Here is a 19,721-nt window from a genome sequence, read left to right on the forward strand (position 1 = left end):
GCCGGTCCATCAAAGCAATTTTGTGCGAGGCCTGGCTTATTGCCCCAGATTTGGGTCAGAAATGCTGACACACGCAGCGCTCCCCTCTACACCCGTAAGCTGCAGCAACACATCCCTGCAGACCCACTAGAAGGCAGTGTTGGAGAAAACTTCATAGCTACTTCACATTTGAAAGCTGCAGGTCAACGAACCAAAGGAGCGGGTTTTCTAAGATAGGGACCCCTGTAATAAAACATGAACTGCTTTGTCCTAAATTATTCCTGATAGATTTTGCCTCAGTTAACTGCAGGAAGAGGCACGGAGATCAAACTTCATCCCCGCCAGGGAAATCCAATAGCAATATGCTAACATTGGAAAACACAATTTATTTCACGCCTGCTGGAGAAACGCCCTTAAAAGGGCTCTAACATTGAGATGTGACCTGCTCCGTGCTGCCCAGGCGGGTCAGGCTGCTGGGACGCCAAAGACATGCAGTTCCAATAAGCACCCAAACGACACTGAAATGAGCCCAATTTGCCAATAAAAACCAAGGAGGGAGTTTCCAATCTCTTACTAGAAAGACAAGAAGTGGCTCCCCTGCACGGCTTGGCAGTGATCCCTGCTCCTGCGGAAAGGCGTGGGAGCCAGAGCTCCGCATTTTCCGAAGCCAGGCAGCAGCAGCAGATACTTGATGAGCTCTATTCATAGAGTTGTTGATTCGCTGGAAAATACAGGAAAAACTGGGGAAAAAACAAATCAAGTCAATTTCAACCGCTGCCACATTTCTGTATTGGTGAATGGAATGTAAAAAGTGTTTTGAAGCATCGCAATAACTTGGTAGCCCACACAGAAGAATGACTTTCTGATTTGATGTTAAGTACACTCAGAATAAAAATACCAAGCGTGATTTGGTACACAAAGTCTTTTTGACGAAAAAAAGAACCCCACTTTTGGGAAAAATTCTGGAAATGGAAATATTGAGTGATGGTTTTCAATGGCAATAGTTTGAGGAAAATGAAAATATAATTCATTAACTCTCTCGTCTTGAATTAAAATATATAAATATTTCAAATTAAGAATTTCTCCTTGCCCCCGTGCCAGGGTGTGTTATTCAAGGGCAGCTGGAGTACAGCAAAGTGGAATCACAGTCCTGAACGCTGATGCAACTCTCCCTTCCACTTTTGCCAATAAATGTGCACGTCTCGAGGTTTGGCCAAACAGATGCTGCAAATTGAACAGATCTCAGGGAACTTCAATGTTCAGGAGGCTTTTGAAGTTGCATTCACAAGAAACCACTCTGTTCAAGAGGTGTTTGTTGTGACATGAAAAATCAACAGTGTTGACGGGATGAAAATTCAGTGTTTGAACTGGCGAGCCCGAGTCCTCCCGGGGTCTCTGAGCAGGAACGATGGACTCTCAAGCTGCAGTAACCTGCCTAAAAACAAAAGTCCTATAGGGTGATTAAATTGTGCCGGAACTATTTGCTTGCCTAAACGCCAGGAAGAGTTTTTATTCTCTTCTAAAGAGTGGCATTTCTTCAGCTGGAAGACCGTGCAAGTGAAAACCAGTGCATGCTGCTGGCACACCTACAAACCCTTCGTATTTTTAAGCCGGCTCCTTCTAAGGCATTTTACTAAAACATTCCTCTTTTAATGAATCTTATTCTGAGCATCCATTTGCATTCGGGTTAATAATCAACTTTGTGATCGCCGGGTCTCTCCCCATCAGGTCCGGCGTCCCACCAGCAGCGACCCACCCCAGAGCCCACAGCGGGCCTCGCAGCGACCGAGGAAGGCTGGGGCAGGGCTCGTTTTCTTTTCGCAAAACAGGACAAGATAAAGGCGCAGTTTTCAGAATACCATGATTAGGGTCTCCTTCCCTAATGGCTCTAGGTGGAAAGAAAGGCAAAAAAAGTATAATCTGATCTGCAGCAAGAAACATTAAAATACCTTAGGCATGACTGCAGTCTTAGCATGTCGTTACAGAACAGAGCTAAGGGGTTTGGGCAGCCTGATTTTACCCTACCATGTTTAGCTTTCTCTTAATTTTCCCCTTAAATGTGAACTTCCTAAATTTATGATGCTCATCTGGGAAATAATTAAAACAGCCTCCTCATGTATATTCTTCAAATCATTAAAGCAGGTCCTTCACCTTGGCTCCATCGTCCCTGGGAATATTCATAAAGCAACGTGCTCCAAATGAAGCCCCAACCATTACTCAGAGGAGAAAGGAAGCTTTCCCATCCTGTCGAACATTCATGCCCACATTACAATATTGTTAATCACTTTTCTATAGAGTAATCAGTCTCCTTCCGGGGCCAATATTTAGTGAAAGGCAACCAAACATCAGAAGAAAAACCTGATGAATAAACTCATAAAGTCCCATAAACTGCTGAAGCCATCGGTGGAAAGATCCGCTCCGAGGTGCAAAGTTTCTCCTCTTTTTGTCCCACTTCCTTAACTTCTCACCCGGCCACGTAACACGTATCAGGGCTATTTTCTTGTTAATCCCGTATGCAAGAAAGAGCGTGCCCCCGGCCGCCGCTGCCGGCAGAGAGAGCTGCCAAGGGGCCGGCGCCTGGGGACCGTCGCCTCCGCGCCAGGCTCCGGAGGACGTTGTGGTCCATGAAACCCCCTGTGAATATGCACTGGCCGAAAGCACCGACGACAACACAGTGGTTTTCCTGCACGTTATATGGATAATCATTTACTGAGCAGCTCAACCAGTTCCGCAGGGCTGCTGGCACTGGGTGCTGCCCAGTAAGCCAAGCCGGGGCTCAGGCAGGTCTCTGCCGAGGCCGACGCTCGCGCTACGCAGAGGTTGTTCGCACGGAGCCACGCCGGTGTTGCATAAAGCGTGGTTAAATATACGCTACGCTGCATTTGGGTTTGCCACCTCCCCTACCTCGCGGAGGTTTTTCCCTTCTCTGTATGTCCCCGGAGTCTGTAAATAGTCTTCAGTGCTTCCCCAGGAGGCTGCTGTTGCAACCACACATCAAACAGGATTTTAATATAAGATGTAGACGGTGTTTCCTGTGGTCTGGCCACACGAGACGGGACTGGGCAGGCGGTCACTGCCCTGCGCTGGGGAGGCTGGGGGCGGGCAGGAGCCACCGCGGCACCGCACCGTGACACGGCAAGTGTGAATGAAGCTTCCTTCTGCTCGCTGCCTCTATTTGATTTCCACTTCAGGAAGCTTCCTCTGGGGTTGCTGGGACAAACAGGAGGGAAATAGACCAAGAGAAGGTCACTCCCCTGTGAAGCTCACGCAAGGATGGATGTTCCTGATGCTGGGAGCCTTCCAGCTCAACAGAAAAGACCCGTATCAGGAAAAGCAGCACACTCATCAGCATGAAAACTAAGTTTTCTAGATTCATAAGGATTTAACCCAATAGACACACCAAGTCATTCCATTTCTGCTCTTTGTTAGCTTTGGGCTACCCGCTGCAAAGAAATAACTCACCCATCCACACTCAGGAGGTTATGGAGAAATTGATTTATTAAGGCTCAGCCAGAAGACAAAAATAACCCTAAGGGTGGTGGAGAGAGCTGGGACCCGACTCCAGAAACTGGCAGGACACAAAGGGACCTTCCGCAAAGGGTTCCCAAGAAACTTAACCAGGCCCCGGTCCCTAATTTGAGGGGCTTTGGGAAGTTCAGATGGTGTCGCGGGGACCGGAGGAAACGGCCACACCGAGTTCCCAGCACACGTGGGATATTGGCTGACCTGGCAATGTGCTGGTTAAGGAAGGGCCCGTCTCCTGCAGTCTCCCAGAAACCTGCACCCATTGTATGAACCCCCTCCCGGTGTCAGGGGGGAGTAGAAATTGGAGAAAGCGGTGAGAAGAAAGAGTCAGAGGTGGTGGAGGAGCCTTCATGCTGCTCTGTGGTGGCACCGAGCCATCGAGTCCCCTCGCGTGTAACCACAAATGTGCCAAAAACTTCAACAGGCTTTTTTTTCCTCTCCTTAAAATGAAAAATTAAAGTTTTTAAGTATTTTCATAGTATTAAAAGTGCTTTTCCTTGTTGGGCACTGGGTGCCAGTCCTGCAGCACAAGCGTGGCCTCCGTGCTGGTGTGCAAGGCGTGCATGGTCTCCAGGTTGCCACGCAAGGCGTTCATGGTCCCTGTGCCATCGTGCAAGGTGTGTGTGTGGTCCTCGCGCCATCGTACAAGATGTGCATGGTCTCCGTGCTGCCGCGCAAGGCGTGCGTGGTTCCTGCACCGTTGCACAAGGTGTGCAAGGTCCCTGCAGCGCGGTGCAAGAAGTACAAGACGGCAGAAGCCTCTCATGACATCATTTCTTGCGGATCCACAGGAGGGAAGGCCATGAGAGCTGCTGCAGAACCCTCCCGGTGCCGCGCGGGCTCATCGGACGGTCCCGCTGAGGCAGGGCAGGCAGGCGCAGCAGGCGCAGAGGCTGAGCGCCGCCGTCAGCAGGGACGAGAGCCGCGAGGGCCGCTGGTACTTGAAGGCTTTCTTCACCTCGCTGCTGGTCTGGGCGACGTAGTCGAGGGTTTGCAGGACATACTGCTCCACGCTGTCGATGGCCCCGTGCTGCTCGGCCAGCAGCCCCTCCAGCTGCAGGAAGAGCCTGTGCAGCTCCACCATCTGCGTTTCCAGGTCGAGGAGCTGCTGCTGGCGCGCCTGGGCCAAGGCCAAGTGCTGCTTGGCCTTGAGCTCCCCCAGCTCCCGGCCCACGATGCGGGGCGCCTCGGGGCTCTCGGCCAGCCGGTCCAAGTCCTCGGCCCCCAGGTCGATGCCCGCCAGCTCCGCCTGCCTCCCGATCTGCTCCTTCAGCCTCTGCCAGTAGCGGCTCTCCCGGGCGTAGTGGCGGGTGAGGATGGCACGGTACCGCCGCAGCAGCAGCCACAGCTGGGTCTGGCGGACGCGGGGACCCGCTTGCCCCGACCCCAGCTCCGGTGCTGCCGGCAGGGCGCCCAGCTGGGACTGCAGGGACACGGCCTCGCGGGCAAAGGCGGCTCTGGCGGCGCCGAGCCCCTGCTTCTCCCGGGTGATGCTCTCCTCGGAGGTGCAGCACAGCACCGTCTGCTGCGTCCTGTCAATGCTCTCGGAGAGCTGCTCCAGCTGGTCCAGCGCCCGCCAGAGCTCGGCCGCCTCCCGCAGCGCCCGGCCAACAGAGCTGGCGTCGTCCCCAACAAAGGCCGGGTTGTCGAAGCACAGGGCATCCTCGTGCGGGTCGCCCTCGGCCGCGGCTCGCCGCCGCAGCTCCGCCAGCCGGTCCCTCATGCTCCGCAGTGGCCGCCGGCGCCGTCGGCAGGACGGGCAGCCCATCAGCCCCGGGAAGGGAGGGCGAGGTCGGAGCTCCTTGCGTCAGTGGGAGCTGTTAAAACCTTCCCTCCAGGCACCCGAGCAAATATTGATGGAGGCGGGCAGGCTGCCCTGCGTCAGCTGCCGGGCCGGACCCCATCGCGCCACCGGCGGGGAGGGGAAAGGGGTTTTGCCGGGAGACAGAGCGGGAGGAAGGCAGCCCGGGGTGGGATGGCTGCCAGCACCGCCAACGCCTGCGTCATGGGAGAGGCGCTCCTGGCTCAACGTCCGATCCTCCGGGTTTTAAGACAAAGGGCTTTTATTCACCGAGAAACAAAGAAAGCCCAAAAGTCCGGGCTCCCGGGAGGCAGAGGAGGGGGGGCACCAGCCCGGCGCTCCCCCAGCCCCTCCTCCTGCCGCAGGGCCCCACGGTGGCACCCCCGTCCCGCACCCCAAAAACAGCCCGCGGTCGGCTCCGAGGACACACGCTGCACATCTCTTCAGACCTTTCAATGAGCCTTGAAAAGCAGCTTCGATGAGGTGCCCCCACAATAACCGAAGGGCAAACCGTCCTGCTGCGGGGCCTATTTTGAAATGAAAAGATGCGACGCAGGCAAAGCCTGGCTTCCCCGCTCCCGCGAAGGTCGGCACGGGGCTGGGAGCCACGCGGAGCCCCGCAGCCACCGACAGCACCTGCACAGGCAAAGCGGTGGATGGAGCAGGGTGCTTCGGGGTCTTCCAGGCTGGAAATGAGTGTTGGGATGACACAGCTGTGCTGCACATCAGGGCAAGGTAGTATTTAGTCCACACGCTGCTAAAATGTATAAAAATCACAATTTAATTCTAAAACATCTGCAAAAACGACTGTTAAAAAAGTACTTCTACAAAATGTATTTCCAAGAGTGCGTTGGAAGAATAACTGAATTGTTCTCGACTACATGGATAATTTATATAATGTATTTTCTAACATGCATTATCATATACGGCCTAAGCATACGATGATATAAAGTATATAAAATCTACGATATAATATCTACGGGGGTGACAGCGAAGGTTGGTTTGACAAAGGTAAAGCAGCTCTTATTTCTTCTTGCTAATGCCTTTCAGTGGCTGGACTTAGCAGGGGGCTTCAGCATCTGGGCAACGCAAGTTCAATTTTATTCTCTGTAACCAACAAGGCCAAGGGAAAAAAAAAAAGCCCTTCTGTTCGCGGAGCCTGCAGCATGAGCTCATCCACACCAGAAAGGAATTGCCATTCGGGCCGTTTGAATCAGCGCAATAAAATGAAATGTCAAATAAGCCAGAAGAGGGGAAAAGCCAAAATACCGCGTTGTGAGAGCAGCACGCGGCGCGACGGGCGCGAGGGAGGGCTGAAGGGCCAGGGACAGGCCACCTCGGGCAGGCTCGCCTTGCTCGAGTACTTGCAACAGCGATTTTTGAGGATGAAACCCCCGGGGCCGAGGGGGCGCAAGGGCTTTAAAGGCCCCGCACCAGCCCCCAGCCCCTCCCCGCTCCCACGTGGGACGGCGCAGGGCCAGCCTTGCGGAACGGTGCCACGCAGTGACGGCGAGCCCCCGAGCCCGGAGCCCCCCGGGGCAGCGCCCGGCCGCCGAGGCGGCCCCAGGCACAGCCGGTGCCGGCCGTGCCCGGCTGCGGGCGCCGCTCGCGGAGGAAAAGCCCTGTTTAAACAATATTATCACTTCTATTTAACAAAAGGGCAAGAACAGCGATGAAAAAGGAGTAGCTCTTTGGATTGCACTAAATACCCCTGAAAAGCAGGCACGACCTCCTCCTCGAGCCGAATCTCGCCGCCGGAGCCGCCCGTGTCCGCGCTGGCCGCAGGGACCTCACCCACCAACCTCCTCCTCGTCGCCCGCTCCGGCGCTGCTCGGGGAGGCTCTGCACAGGCCTGTCGCCCCGGACAGCGTTTTTCGCACAGTTTTCCATGAAACCATCCGCTCCTGCTCTCCTTTTGCCCAGGAAGACAGTATTTTGGAGCCAGGCGGATGATGATTTGGGCGACAGACGCCCAGCGCGCCCCCGCCCTCGGCCGAGGCGAGGGTCGCCGTCCTGTCCTGCTCGAGACTGGCATGGTTTGTAAAAGTTTCTATATCCAGTTTATAAGTTTCCTTTTTTGTAAGTATAAAATTATCCAGTTGTATCAAAAAGTGATTTTCTTTTTATGCTGAAAACTCAATTTTAAAGTTTTTTGATCTTTTTAACCTCTAAACTATTTAGTAAGCAATGCAAAACCAACGTCAGAGTTTATCTTTTTTTTATTAAGACAATCCCACAGCTGGAAAATGAAACATCCTAGATTACATAAGTGACTTCAAAAAAACTCTAGAAAAAACTCTTTACAAATTTACATTTGTACAATACAAAAACTAACAGCTCATTGCATATAAATATTACATTTGGTCTGCCAACAAGTGGCATCAAAATCCCTGAAGTATTCATTTAAAGGGACCTGAGATAGCGGATGTGAAGATATGGGCATAAATATCACCTGGAAAAAAAAAAAATCAATATAGAAAGTAGACATAATTCTAATAGTTTTGTGCATTTTTGCAGTATTTTATATCATCCAGACCATGAACTGGAGAGCCTAAATCACGTGAATTTCATTGCTCCGACATAACTGGTATTTCTAAATGAAGTCTGCTATAACGATCCATGGAGGAAAGAATAGCCTAGATTAGTATTTCTACAGAAAAATAATCATCAGACTTTGATTTCCGAGTATATCCGAGTATATCCGAGGCAGTTTTAGGAAAAGACATGGAGGATTTTGATCTTATCCGCCACGGAGCGGCGCCGCCGCGAGGCCCGCGGGACCCCCGGCCCCGCAGCAGCTCCTCTCACCACCCCGGCTGCTTCTCTCGCACCCCGAAATCGGGAAGATACGCAGTGCTCGCCAACTGACAACCCCAAAACTGCTCTTAATCGTCCACCGGTTTAAATATTTCCCAAATATTTACACGTCTGTCAGCTCCCGAGTGCGGCTGCGGTTATCTGCCACGAGCGTGCGCCCACAAGGGCAGCACCGAGCCGCTCGCTTTCGCTTTAGATTCTGACAATCCCTTACCAGGTACCCACACCCATGCACATAAGTGTATTTAAGCACCATTTTTATAACACTAGAGTTAAGGCTGTGACAGCAATTCCACTGGAAATCTAATTTTTCAGGGATTCATAGCACAGTTGCGTAAGTTTGCTGTGGGCTGAACATGACATATTCAAAATGTACAAGCTTCCAACAGGTCCTTGCATTTCTAATACTAAAAAAGACAACTTTTAGACTAAATTTTGCAGGCTGTTACTTACTGTACATAAAGGAGTTTTTTTTTTTTCAATGCGTAAACCTCCGATATACTAATATTTGAAAATTATCTATCGCACATGCGCAGTAATTTTCTATAATACATACTTGTAAGAACACAATGACAGCTCCCTACAATACTAAATATAGATTTATCCTTGGATTGTTAACTGCTCCTTCAGTCTATCGTGTAAAGAATTAGCATTTTAGGAAACTTTGCATGACGGGTTTTTTTTTAAAAAAAAAAAACAAAACACAACCCCGACAATAAAATCAAGAAATGTAAACACACAAATACATGTTTAAAACACTGAATTCATGACACGGACCATCGACAGCAGGACACTCCAAGTCAGGGCTGACAAGATACCCTTACACCTACAGCTACTCAATTTTCCCTCACTCACTGCTCTCAGATTAAAGATGACGTATTAATCAAATTCTTATCAAAAATTAGTGATTTAAACTTATTGTCTCACGTTAATACTGTGTGATTTTGAACGGTTGCCAAAAGCTATCCCAGAGACACGCAGGAGCCGCCTTTTCAATCGCTTGACGAGGTTCACCTTGCTTTTTGCAGCCAAAAGAGCCTCCAAACATTATTCAAGAGCAAATGCATGGGCGTTGGTCTTTCCATATTTTTTTTTTTTTTAATTACTTGAAAACCCTGTTTATATGCACCCGGTGTCAGACCTTTTCAGTGCTCTGGGACCACGCAGTCTGCCTGCCTTCGTGCAGGAGAAGCAGCCGAGGCGTACATTTAAGAAAACGTTCAGGGAAATTTAAAAGGCGCAACAGGACGCAAAACTTTAGGCGGCCCAAAAAAATCCTCCACCAATTACTTCTTCGCGATTCTATTTCGCTTGTTTATTTGCAGGGTGGGGGCGACTGCGATAAGGGGGTGGCCTTGCTCAGTTTATGGAGAAAGGAGCGCTTGAAAGAGAGAGAGGAGCGATAAAACTGCCGAGACCCAGCGAAGTTCAAGCACTGGCATAAAAGTTTCACGGGTTATTTAAACCAGAAGTATCTCGTGAGGCTGGAAGCACGCGACTTCTACGAGGGTTACATCAACTGCAATTCACACAGCAAAGGGGAAAAAGAAAAAAAGGAGTAATCCAGCAGAAGGGAGCACACGCGTTGAGGGACACCAGGCGGAGCCGAGCGCTGGCTTACGCAGCTGCGCGTATGGCCGCACTGGGAGCAGCCCCGCGGCCGCGCCTCCCCGCTACCTCCGGCACCGGGGCACGGGGAGGCACGTGCTGAGCCGGCAGCATCTCCCCTCGGGGTACGGGCGGCCGCGGGAGCGCGGAGCAGCCCTCAAGCTTTCCATCTTCGTTAAATCCACCTCCAGCGATTGGGGGTTGTTGCTAGCAAAGGCAGATACAACAAATATGGAAAGTCTTGGGGGAAAAGAGGGATAATAAAGAATTAAATCTAGACGAAATAAAGATCATCGAGATGTTTCCGAAAGAGCACCTGAAAGAACCTACAGGGGCAATAACGGGAAGCTAAAGAGGAGAGGTGGAGCATGGCAAAGAGAAAGCCAAAAGGCGATAGAGAAAATAAAAAGCAGGCAAAGTTTGGGCTGAACTGAGACAACAGCACATCGCTACTGCAAAATCGGCTTCGTCATGCGTGCCCTGGCCCGGGAAGAAGCGGGAGCGCTACGGCGGCAGCAGGTTTGCAGCCAGGAGAAGTCTGACAACACAGATGCTCACAAGACTGTCAGCCCCGTCCCCCCAGAGGATGGAGCGCGTGGGGCTCGCGCTCCGCTGCCAGCGAAGCCCCTCGGGGCGCGAGCCCTGGGTCTCCAAGGTGTCTCTGAATGCCCACGAGTCCCCCGGTGACTCGGGAAGGGATCACGCAAGACTGCACATCCAGAGAAAACTTTGAAGCACCGATGCCCAAGAATTAATGCTACAGCAGCAGAGGAACCCCTGGCCTGCCTGCACGCCTTGTTAGCCTGCAGGAATCGGATCCGTAACCAGACCTGCAAACCCTCTTCTTGGGCAGAGTTTGGGAGTTTTTGGTTAAAAGTGCAAGGAGAGAGACTACGGTCGTGACTCTGCAACGCACGGGGCGGTGCAGCCTGGCAGGAGCTCGGCAACTTCACGAGGTGCTGGCGAAGCACCCAGGTCCTGGGTCAGGCAGCGAGACGGCACAAGGTGTAAATCATTTTACCACTTCTGCTGCAGCTGCTGGGCTGATACGAAGTTTTCTGCAACTATAAGTGGCTCCTAACAGGACCCGGGCTTTGAGAGAAAGCGTCCAAGTTACTACGAAATTGTAACTATTCCACAGAAGGAGGCTATGAGAAATCGATCGCCTAACTCAGAGGAAGAATCCGGCTACAAAAGCAAGTAAAAATAACGTCTCTAAACCCAAGTTATTTCTTTCATGCTTATAAAAAAGGTTCTCATGCACAAAAAAAAGCTTTTTTTCTTCTTTTTTTTTTTTTTTTTTTTTTTTTTTTACAAGAAGCAATAGTTCTGTTGTTGTAGCACACCCTGCTGTCTAGCTCTTAATCATGGAACACTTTTGATTAATACTTACGCCACAGCAAAGTGATGCTTCACTGTTATCTTCACAGTACTTCATTACATAGAAAAGATACACTTAAGAACAGAGTAAGTATTATTCTAATTGCTGCTAAAATGCACAAACTTATAAAGCGATTTCTCTGGAATCCACGTGTTTTATCTCTCCCCAGCCCCTACACAAAATAAATAAGTAAGTGGATCTTCGGCCTGTCAGAAATATATGAAAAGCATTTCTTTTGCATTTCAAGATTTTTCAGGCTTTAGAACAGAAACGATAGTGTTTACATTAGCTCAACAGGACTGATCTAAAAGGGGTATGATTCTGACTATGGACTGATGCTTACATGCTATTCCTGGTTACCATATGTAGAAGGACCAACCAGTCAAAGAAATAACACATTTCTTATAAATATATAAGTGTGTATATATATATACATATATATGAGAGAGATGACAGGACAGGTGTTTATATTTTAAAGCCCAGTACAGAACTAGGAGAGCCTCTGCACTTTCCATACACCTCCCCCACCAAAACGCAACTGAATCAAGTCCAGAAACTGATTACAGCCCTTCAAAACATTCCTTAAAAAAATTAAAAGTGTGATTTTTGTACTGTACCATAAACTCGTATTAATGCTCTGAGCAATTTCGGATATACTCTCCTCCATCACAAAACTAAACCTCTGCATTTTTTCAAGTCATTTTGCATCTAACTAGAATTTTTGGAAAGCGAGATAAAATAGCTAGTGCTTAATATAGAAAGTCAAAAATTAAATTCCTTCTGCATCTGAGAATATACATGGGTCACTCTTTGCTGCCTGAGGTTTTCCAGAATTATTGACCAAGCTGTGCACAGAAGAATTTAGGGATATTGGATGAAAGTTTGTTTGTTTTTTAAATTATATATATATTCTTGAAAAACTCCACCAAAACTTTCTAGTCTTTTTGTTTGCTCTCTCTGCGTCATCGAACTCACTCTCTTAACCAAGCTAGAACTGTCAGATTCATTTAGACAAGGGGAGGAAACTGAAGTCCCATATATATTCCAGCCAGACCCTACGAAGCCAGAGGCTGCTCATGCCAAACACCTGTTTCTGTTCACCGAGGAGCAAGACTACAAACGTCGCCACATACTGTACTATAACTACCAAAACAATTTCTGGTTTCAACACTTTTCAGGACGACAAGAGTACAGTGCAACACGAATTCTCTTCTGGAAGCTTGAGATACAAGAGCCCGCCTGCAGGATGTGAACCGGAGCCCATCCGTACTGCCAGCCACCAGAGGTACCCGCGCTCCGTTCAGCCCCCTCATCGCCTCATCGCCCTCAAGGAAGGGGCAAATTAAACCAAACGCAGCTTTGCACCGAGCACGTGGCAGCAGAAATGCGCGGGAGCCAGTCAGCCTATCCGCACAAACCAACCACCAGCTGCTGAGAACCTTACGCTTCTGAAAACTCTGAGAATTACTTAGATTTGTTTTCGTTGTGTCAATATAATGGAGATATAGTTACTCTACAACTTCGCAAGCAACTCCATCCCTCTACGCTCCTTCTTGCCTCTTCTTCAACACGTACTGAATAATAGCATCTATTTTCTTTTAAGCTTCCAGTAGTTGTAAATAGAGGTAGCTGAGCTACTATTAAAAATCACGTTATGCTTTGAAGAGGAGGAACCTTTCAAATGTTGAAGTTACCCCTTAGCTGCACAATCTCTATTAATACTATAAAAATATGAGCGGACAAAAAGAAAATAGATGCAAGTAACTTTTGCATTTGGCACCTTTTGTCTAGATATTCATACTTCTCAAGTATTCTCTTTTTAATAAAGTTAATGCACACATAGGACACACCACATCAAAGGTTTGCTACATATTTACAAGGCACCAACCCTTTGTCACTTTTTACACGAATAAAGAACCGATAGAAAGCACATCAGGACCCCCGCAACTGTAGTATAGACATACTTCAGTTCAGCACAATTCATGAACGTTTGGCCTGGGAAGATTAAAATAATCCAGATCCTTCTTACAATATATAAACTGTAAACATTTTATAGCTGCCTTTAGGATTGGTGTATTGTGCAAAAGTTATAATTATTACTGTGTATAAGGATTTATGGCAGAAACCACATAAAAACTCTGTAAGAAGGTGCTATTTCTATAATACAAAAACAAAACAAGGGAGAGAAGTCATAATCGTGACTCAAAATGTCATGTTCTTATTGAGAAGCTGGAAGCCTCTTTAATGTGATGAACTCGTAGTGTGTGGGGAAGAATTTCTGCAATTTAAGGCCTAATGACTAAGGCTAGTTTTGACCAATGAAGTGTGGCGATCTGAAGTTTCAAAACAAACGCAAACTGACGTAATGGAAAAGCACCACTGTGAAACGTGAGTGGAGTCCCCGCACAACTTGCTTGGTAGATTTTCTGGTAAAATCCCTGCAGTAGAAGGCCATTGAAGTTCTTTTAAAATTGTTCCAAAGTTTTTCATCTGTCAATAATTCCATCCCATGAGATGGCTGACCCTGGCTTTTTCTGTCATTTTCCGCACCCTGCCTGACCTGGAAGTACCAAGGTTCAAAGGATCCTCGGTGTGCACAAAATTGTCATTATCAGAATCGTCATTGTACAAGACAGTTCTCCTGCCCTCGTTCCGTGTTTTGATTCGAGGCGGTCTACTGAATCGCCCTCCAAACACGTTTTCACCAAACTGTCCTCCAAACAGGTTTTCAAATTCGTCATCTGTAATTCGGGCACGCTTCGCTCTGGTGGCTCCTCGCGAGGCTCCTCGGCCTCTTCTTCCTCCCCTGCCGCCACCTCTTCCTCTGCCACAGCCTCTTCCGCCTCTACCGCCTCTTCCCCCTCTACTCCATCGCCCCCACCTCCCCCATCTACCTCTCCTCCCTGTCCCTCTGCCCTGCCAATTCCGCTTCCCACCGGTGATCTTTCTTTTGATTTTTCGTTTGGGTTTTTTGGATTGCACAACTTTGCTGTAGTCATGGTCTCCATCGATGTAATCCTGATCTGTCCTAGATGTTGATTCAGAGTCTGAATCGGAGCCGCTTCTGCTTTCAGAACTTGAACTGGATCCCGATTCCCCACTTTCTGATGAAGATAAACCAGATTTTTCCTTCAATTCTCTCTTCTTCTTTTCCTCTTCCTCCGCCTCCTCCAGATGCTCATCGTCTTCTGATGCACTTATTAACTTCCTCTTGACTCCTGTCCGATGTTCTCTGCCATCACCATTTGTAAGTGGTCCATCAGGAGAGTGATCTAAGCAAACACAAAATAACCCTATCGGTTATCATCATCACGCCAGAGCCAAGTAGGATACAAAAAGTGGGATTCGCCTCATCTGCCTTTGAGGTGTGCTCTGGGGATGATCCAGCTCTGAGCTACTCACCACAGGCGACCTTTACAGGCTGCGGAGACAAACAGGTACTCTAGGGGAAAATTTATCAGACAAAGTAAACACAGGTCATCTTATCTGGAAGCAAGAACTGACAACCCTCTTGACTAAGAGTTCAGTGAAGATCCAGTCAATAAAAGGAGCCCAAAGTGACTAGGTTAGACACAAACATCTAACATTTAGTCAGATGAATCTTACCTCGGGTGCCAAGGCAGGAAAAACTCTAATATACATTTCAAACCTGCATACATTAAAATAACACTCTGCAAGCAGTATTTGTTCCCCACCAAATGCATGCTCTCAAAAGGCTCACTCCAGGGAACACCTGTGGCAAGCACAGTTTCAAGGCAGTAAATAACCCAAGACAGCTCACCAGGACTGCTGAGCACCTTAACTTAAAAATATTATATAAAGTATCTTGCGGGCTTGGGACCCAAAACAGTGCACGTTTTTGGAGTTAGGAATCTGACAATGAAGATTAAAGATCTTCCTTAACATGGGATACCAAAAGCTGACCTGCAGCATACAACGCTGCTACAGCACAGTCGTACGGACCCGGCAAAGGCTTCAGGGTTACAGCCGATGCTCGTTCAATGCCTACCTCAGTGGAAGGTCTGATTAACATGTCCAACCGACAAAACACCACAGTTTTCAAAGTGTTTCCCTTCTAATCACAACCACTTAGTCTTGATTACGACAAAAATACTTAAATTTTTCTAGAACTTTTTTTCATCTTTGGTTTCAACTTGATTAATGAAAGGACAAGGTTTTGGGGTGGGGATTCTTTTCGTTCGGCTCGCCTTTTTGTAACTCCTGAAAGAACTTCAAGAAGTTTAAGAGCAATCCAGCTTTTCCATCTGGAGAAATTTTAAGGGGCTTCACTGAAGCACATGTGGCATCATGTGCATGCCACGCTTCAGACAAGAGACCACAGAACTCTAAGAAGTGAGGTAAATTCAATTTTTCAGTATGGTTTGGGGATATAGTATAATGCTAGACTCAGGCAAGAATATCATAAACATCAGACAGAAGCAACACTTTTCATTTCTAGTGAAACCAGTCGCTCAAAGAACACAATACTTATTATTTCTCACCTTGTTTCACTGGTGTAGATTTACTCCTGATTGGCCTACTTTTCCCTGGATCAACGGTATTTCCACTTCGGTTCTGTGCATTTGAGCCTGAGGAAGATGGCTGGCCTTCCATCTCTTCACCAGTGGCTGAACCCAGAGGTTCTTCTGCTGTATCTGAAACTGTAGACAGGACACCACTAATATGACAGAGTCACTTTTATCCTCTATTTATAGGGTTGTAACGCAAAGCGTTTTGGGGAAGTTTTGTGTCACCTGAATTAACAGCCCAAGTCAGGAAGTTAATCTCACCAAGCTGCCTCTGCAGCCATGAAAAGACTGATTTCTCTGGGGCATAATGCAAAGTAAGCTTAACATATTTGCAATCGCTGTATGAGAACCGCCTGCATACAGGAAGTCCAGCCTCTTGTCACTGGATTCATCCTTACCAAGGACAGACCCAGGTTCCCTATTCTCTGACCCTTACCAACAACTTACCAACAGCTGGAGGGCCAAGTTCAGCTAACACAGTCTACTGACACCGTATTTACATGACCTTGCTACTTGCTCTTTCAACAGGTGGGTTTTGCATGTGTCATGAATTTAAGATTTAAACTGAACATGAAACATCCTTCAGCTTTTTCATCATTGTGCACATACAAGTTGCTGCATGGGAAAGGATGCGTTTTAGAGAATTTCTCCTCACCATGAGATGAAACTGAAGAACTAGTTCTGGTCAAAGGGAGTGAGGTATTCTGGTTGGGTTTAGGTTGAATCTTCATTTGCTTCTGTTTCCCTTTTGGGCTGAAGACAGAAAATACCCCAAAGAGACAAAATCGTTAGCACCAGAAGACTCAAAACCAATTTCCCCACAAAGCGCCATGGTTTTTTGCAGCAAATACACAACACTGATGATCTCTTCCCAGTGCTTGCACAGGTATAGTAATACTAAAATTAGTGGCAATATCATTCTGTTTGAATATGAGTTTGCAAGAACAAGATTGTATCTCACCTTCTAAAACAAATACTCAGTTTACTTAGATAATGGATCATACGGAAGTCAGAAAAGTATTATAAAACACTTTTTTCAACAGTTACTAAACAAAGGCAAAAAGAGACCTGCTTTTCCATTTCTGCCGGGGAAATACGTCTAATTATACGGTCTTTCGTTTACCAGAATTATGCACAAACTACAAATTGAGGACGGAATTTGAGCTCCTGCTTTTATCACCCAAAAGAGCAAGTGCATCAGGAAACGAGCAATACTGTTACTGAGTGCTTATTCATGCAGGCATGTCTACCACCGGCATCTCAAATGACACTGAGAGCAAGTCTTGCTATCATGACGTTACCTAGATGCTCTGCTAGTTGATGGTGAACTGCTACTGCTTCTTAGCCGTTTTCGGTACCGTGGCCTTTTCCTCTTCTGACATTGCATTGCTGACTTGTACTCGGAGATGATATTTTTCATATGATTTTCAAATAAGGCAGAGAGTCGAAGTGTCATGCTGTAAATCTGGAGTGAGAAAGCATGGTCATACTTGTTAGAGGTAGAATAACTAGAGGATCAAGGGGAAAAAAAAAAAAAATCATGAAGATGCCCAGACTTTGTAGCACAGAAGAAAAATTCATGGTGACATTTAACTACGAGGTTCTTCATAGATAATTCCCCTCTGTGGTACATGTGCGTTCTCGCAACAGGAAGTGTTTTCACAAAAGGATTTAATTACTTACAGTACAAAATATTTACAGTTAAAGGAAAATGGATATCTAGATTCCTGAAATACAGCCTCCTTTTTTAATCTCCACAAAGCACGGAAGCATGCCATAAGACAACTTGAAGTACCAAGGGAAAACCACTTGAACTTTGCTGCCCCCTCACCTTTGTTTTTTGCTTTAATTCCCTAGTCACAAGTCCTTACACCACCCCTACAGAGCTGCACACAGAAGCCAACTAAAGTGTCCTCTTTCCTAATTTCTCTAAGCCAGATGTCAAAATCCTTAAGCCATCTTCCCATCCCCTTTCTAGGCCTTGCCTCTGTGTAGCCTCATCCACAAATTCACTCACGGTTATTTCTCCATATTTCAGACTGCATGTGCTTCTGTTCAGGATTTTACCTTGGATGTGTTTGAGTTACAACAAACTAATAGTTCAAACTCAGCAGAAATAAAGTTCTTGACTCCTTCCTCATACCTATACCCTTCTGCTGCACAGTCTTCTGAAAACTGTGGAAACACCATGAAGATGATGTTATCATCTTATCCTCAGACCTCTTGCAGTCTGTCTGAATATAACATCTCTTTGATATGATTTTCTTTACATTCATATAACTTCATTTTTGCCCAGACCCCTATGCGTTAGCAATGTCTCTTTCTTTAGCTCTGGTATGTATTACTCTGCTCCTCCTGCCTCCATTCAGGATGCTGTTGCAAAGACAGTAAAATGGGCTAGAAAACCTCAGGATGTTGGCACACATTTGGCAGCAGACGAACCTGCAGTGGCAGAAGGCCCAGCTGAGTGCCCCAGCCCTCCAGCAAGGATCATCTCAATGAGGCATTTCACAGTATTTAAGCAAATGGATATTGATGAGCCACTCTATTAAAGTAATTTGGGAGTTGACTCACAAGCTGTTCAGTTATTCATCCACAGGGAAGCTCCCAGGGAGCGTGCAGCAGTAAATAACTCACCAAGTTTACTCTGATATCAAGCACACACAATGCACCCTCAAACCACCTGTCGTCTTGAAATCCTTTACAGACTTCTCTTCTAATAAAGTGAGCAGAAGTTACTGATCTTTACCTTCAGAGCTTACCCACAGCCCACCTCTCAGCCCTTATTCAACACCAAGAGTTCAATCTGCCTTCAACGACAGCAACTTTGTGCTTTCTTTCACACTAACGCTCAGCCAGAGCTCCCCTCTCCTACAGCATCATCCTACTTCAAGCTTACTCTCATCATCCCGCTATACACAAAACACAGGAGTTGTTACTCCACTGATGAACTATTACTCCTCAAGTGACAAGTAAGGCCGCTCAACCTCCTGCTTCCTCCCACCCAGCGCCGTTTACACGTGCAGTGAACGCTCTTCGCAGCACACTCTGCTTCCTCCTCCTGTGTGACAGCGCCTAGTGTAGTAAAATCTTGTGTCAAACCATGTCAGGTGCCACACGAAGATTTTACAGTAATATTAAGTTCTGTGTATTACTGTGCTTGAAGTAACAGTCTCTCAGTCTAGTCCCAAATGGCATGTGTTTCTTAAGAGTTTATAAGTGCTCCTGTTTCTACACAAGAAATATTAGGCAGCTCTGTGACCAGCACACTAACCTATGCTAAATGATGCGTTTCAGAGATGTGATTTTGTCACAACTTAAGCACCTTATTCAGTACGCAGCTTCTCATAACAATAACAAGGTCATCACAATTTAATGTCTGGAAACAGTCGAAATTCTGTCTCCTTTTATATCACAACGACGTCGACCGCTCGTGTTCTATTTTGCATCAACGGCGCTAAAAACTGCATCTGTGTCCTCGTGCCAGCTTGTGATTTTTTTGAGCATCAACAATGTATTGTTACAACACTTGAAAATTTTAGAATCGTTTGATCATTTAGCACGTTAGGAAAAGCTGGCAGGCAACGTACCGCACAGGAACACGCATCCAACATAGCCATGTCTGCACGGGCAGTCACACACTTAGCAGTCATTTTACCTAGCTCATATAAAAATACCCATATCCTAACATTTTGATCTCCCCTTTCCCTCTTGCCATATCCTGTATTGGACTGGAGCCCTAAACATTTTTTGTGCCTATTCCTGCACGCAGGAAAAAAAAAAAACAAGATTAGTATCTGGGAAACACAGGCAACACTGTGCAAAAATCTTGGCAAGTATACCAAGTAAACTTGAAAAAAATTAAGTATTATAGTGCTCTCAGTAGAAATATAGGCTAATACTTGCATTAATAGGAGATTAAAAAAAGACCCTACTCTCTCTATATGCAGTTATCAAGCTGATAGCCTTGTTTCCAGGAATAAATTACTGGAAAAATAAAAGCAACCGGTGATGAGTTTCCTGCTACAACTATTCAAAGAAATGGCTGCAACAGTAACCATACAACTTCTCAGAAGCTTTC

General features: G+C 47.1%; 2 protein-coding genes across 2 annotated transcripts in view; both read right to left on the reverse strand.

Annotated features, from left to right (window-relative positions):
- Nucleotides 1-3,461: 3,461 nt before the first annotated feature.
- On the reverse strand, nt 3,462-5,462 carry LOC142063095 (syntaxin-1B-like). Its single transcript, XM_075106482.1, has one exon. It carries the CDS (start codon nt 5,270-5,272, stop codon nt 4,346-4,348), a length of 927 nt encoding a protein of 308 aa, XP_074962583.1. The 5' UTR covers nt 5,273-5,462; the 3' UTR covers nt 3,462-4,345.
- Nucleotides 5,463-8,812: 3,350 nt separating this feature from the next.
- BRWD3 (bromodomain and WD repeat domain containing 3) overlaps nt 8,813-19,721 on the reverse strand; it is a 61,167-nt gene continuing 50,258 nt past the window's right edge. The window contains exons 37-40 of the mRNA XM_075106610.1: nt 16,942-17,105; nt 16,296-16,393; nt 15,614-15,772; nt 8,813-14,383 (exon numbers count right to left, since the gene is read on the reverse strand). Of these exons, the coding sequence (XP_074962711.1) occupies nt 13,605-14,383; nt 15,614-15,772; nt 16,296-16,393; nt 16,942-17,105 (1,200 nt within the window). The 3' untranslated portion in view covers nt 8,813-13,604. The remainder of the gene's footprint in view (nt 14,384-15,613; nt 15,773-16,295; nt 16,394-16,941; nt 17,106-19,721) is intronic.

This window comes from Phalacrocorax aristotelis, chromosome 11, assembly GCF_949628215.1.
Source record: "Phalacrocorax aristotelis chromosome 11, bGulAri2.1, whole genome shotgun sequence".
Lineage (NCBI taxonomy): Eukaryota > Metazoa > Chordata > Aves > Suliformes > Phalacrocoracidae > Phalacrocorax > Phalacrocorax aristotelis.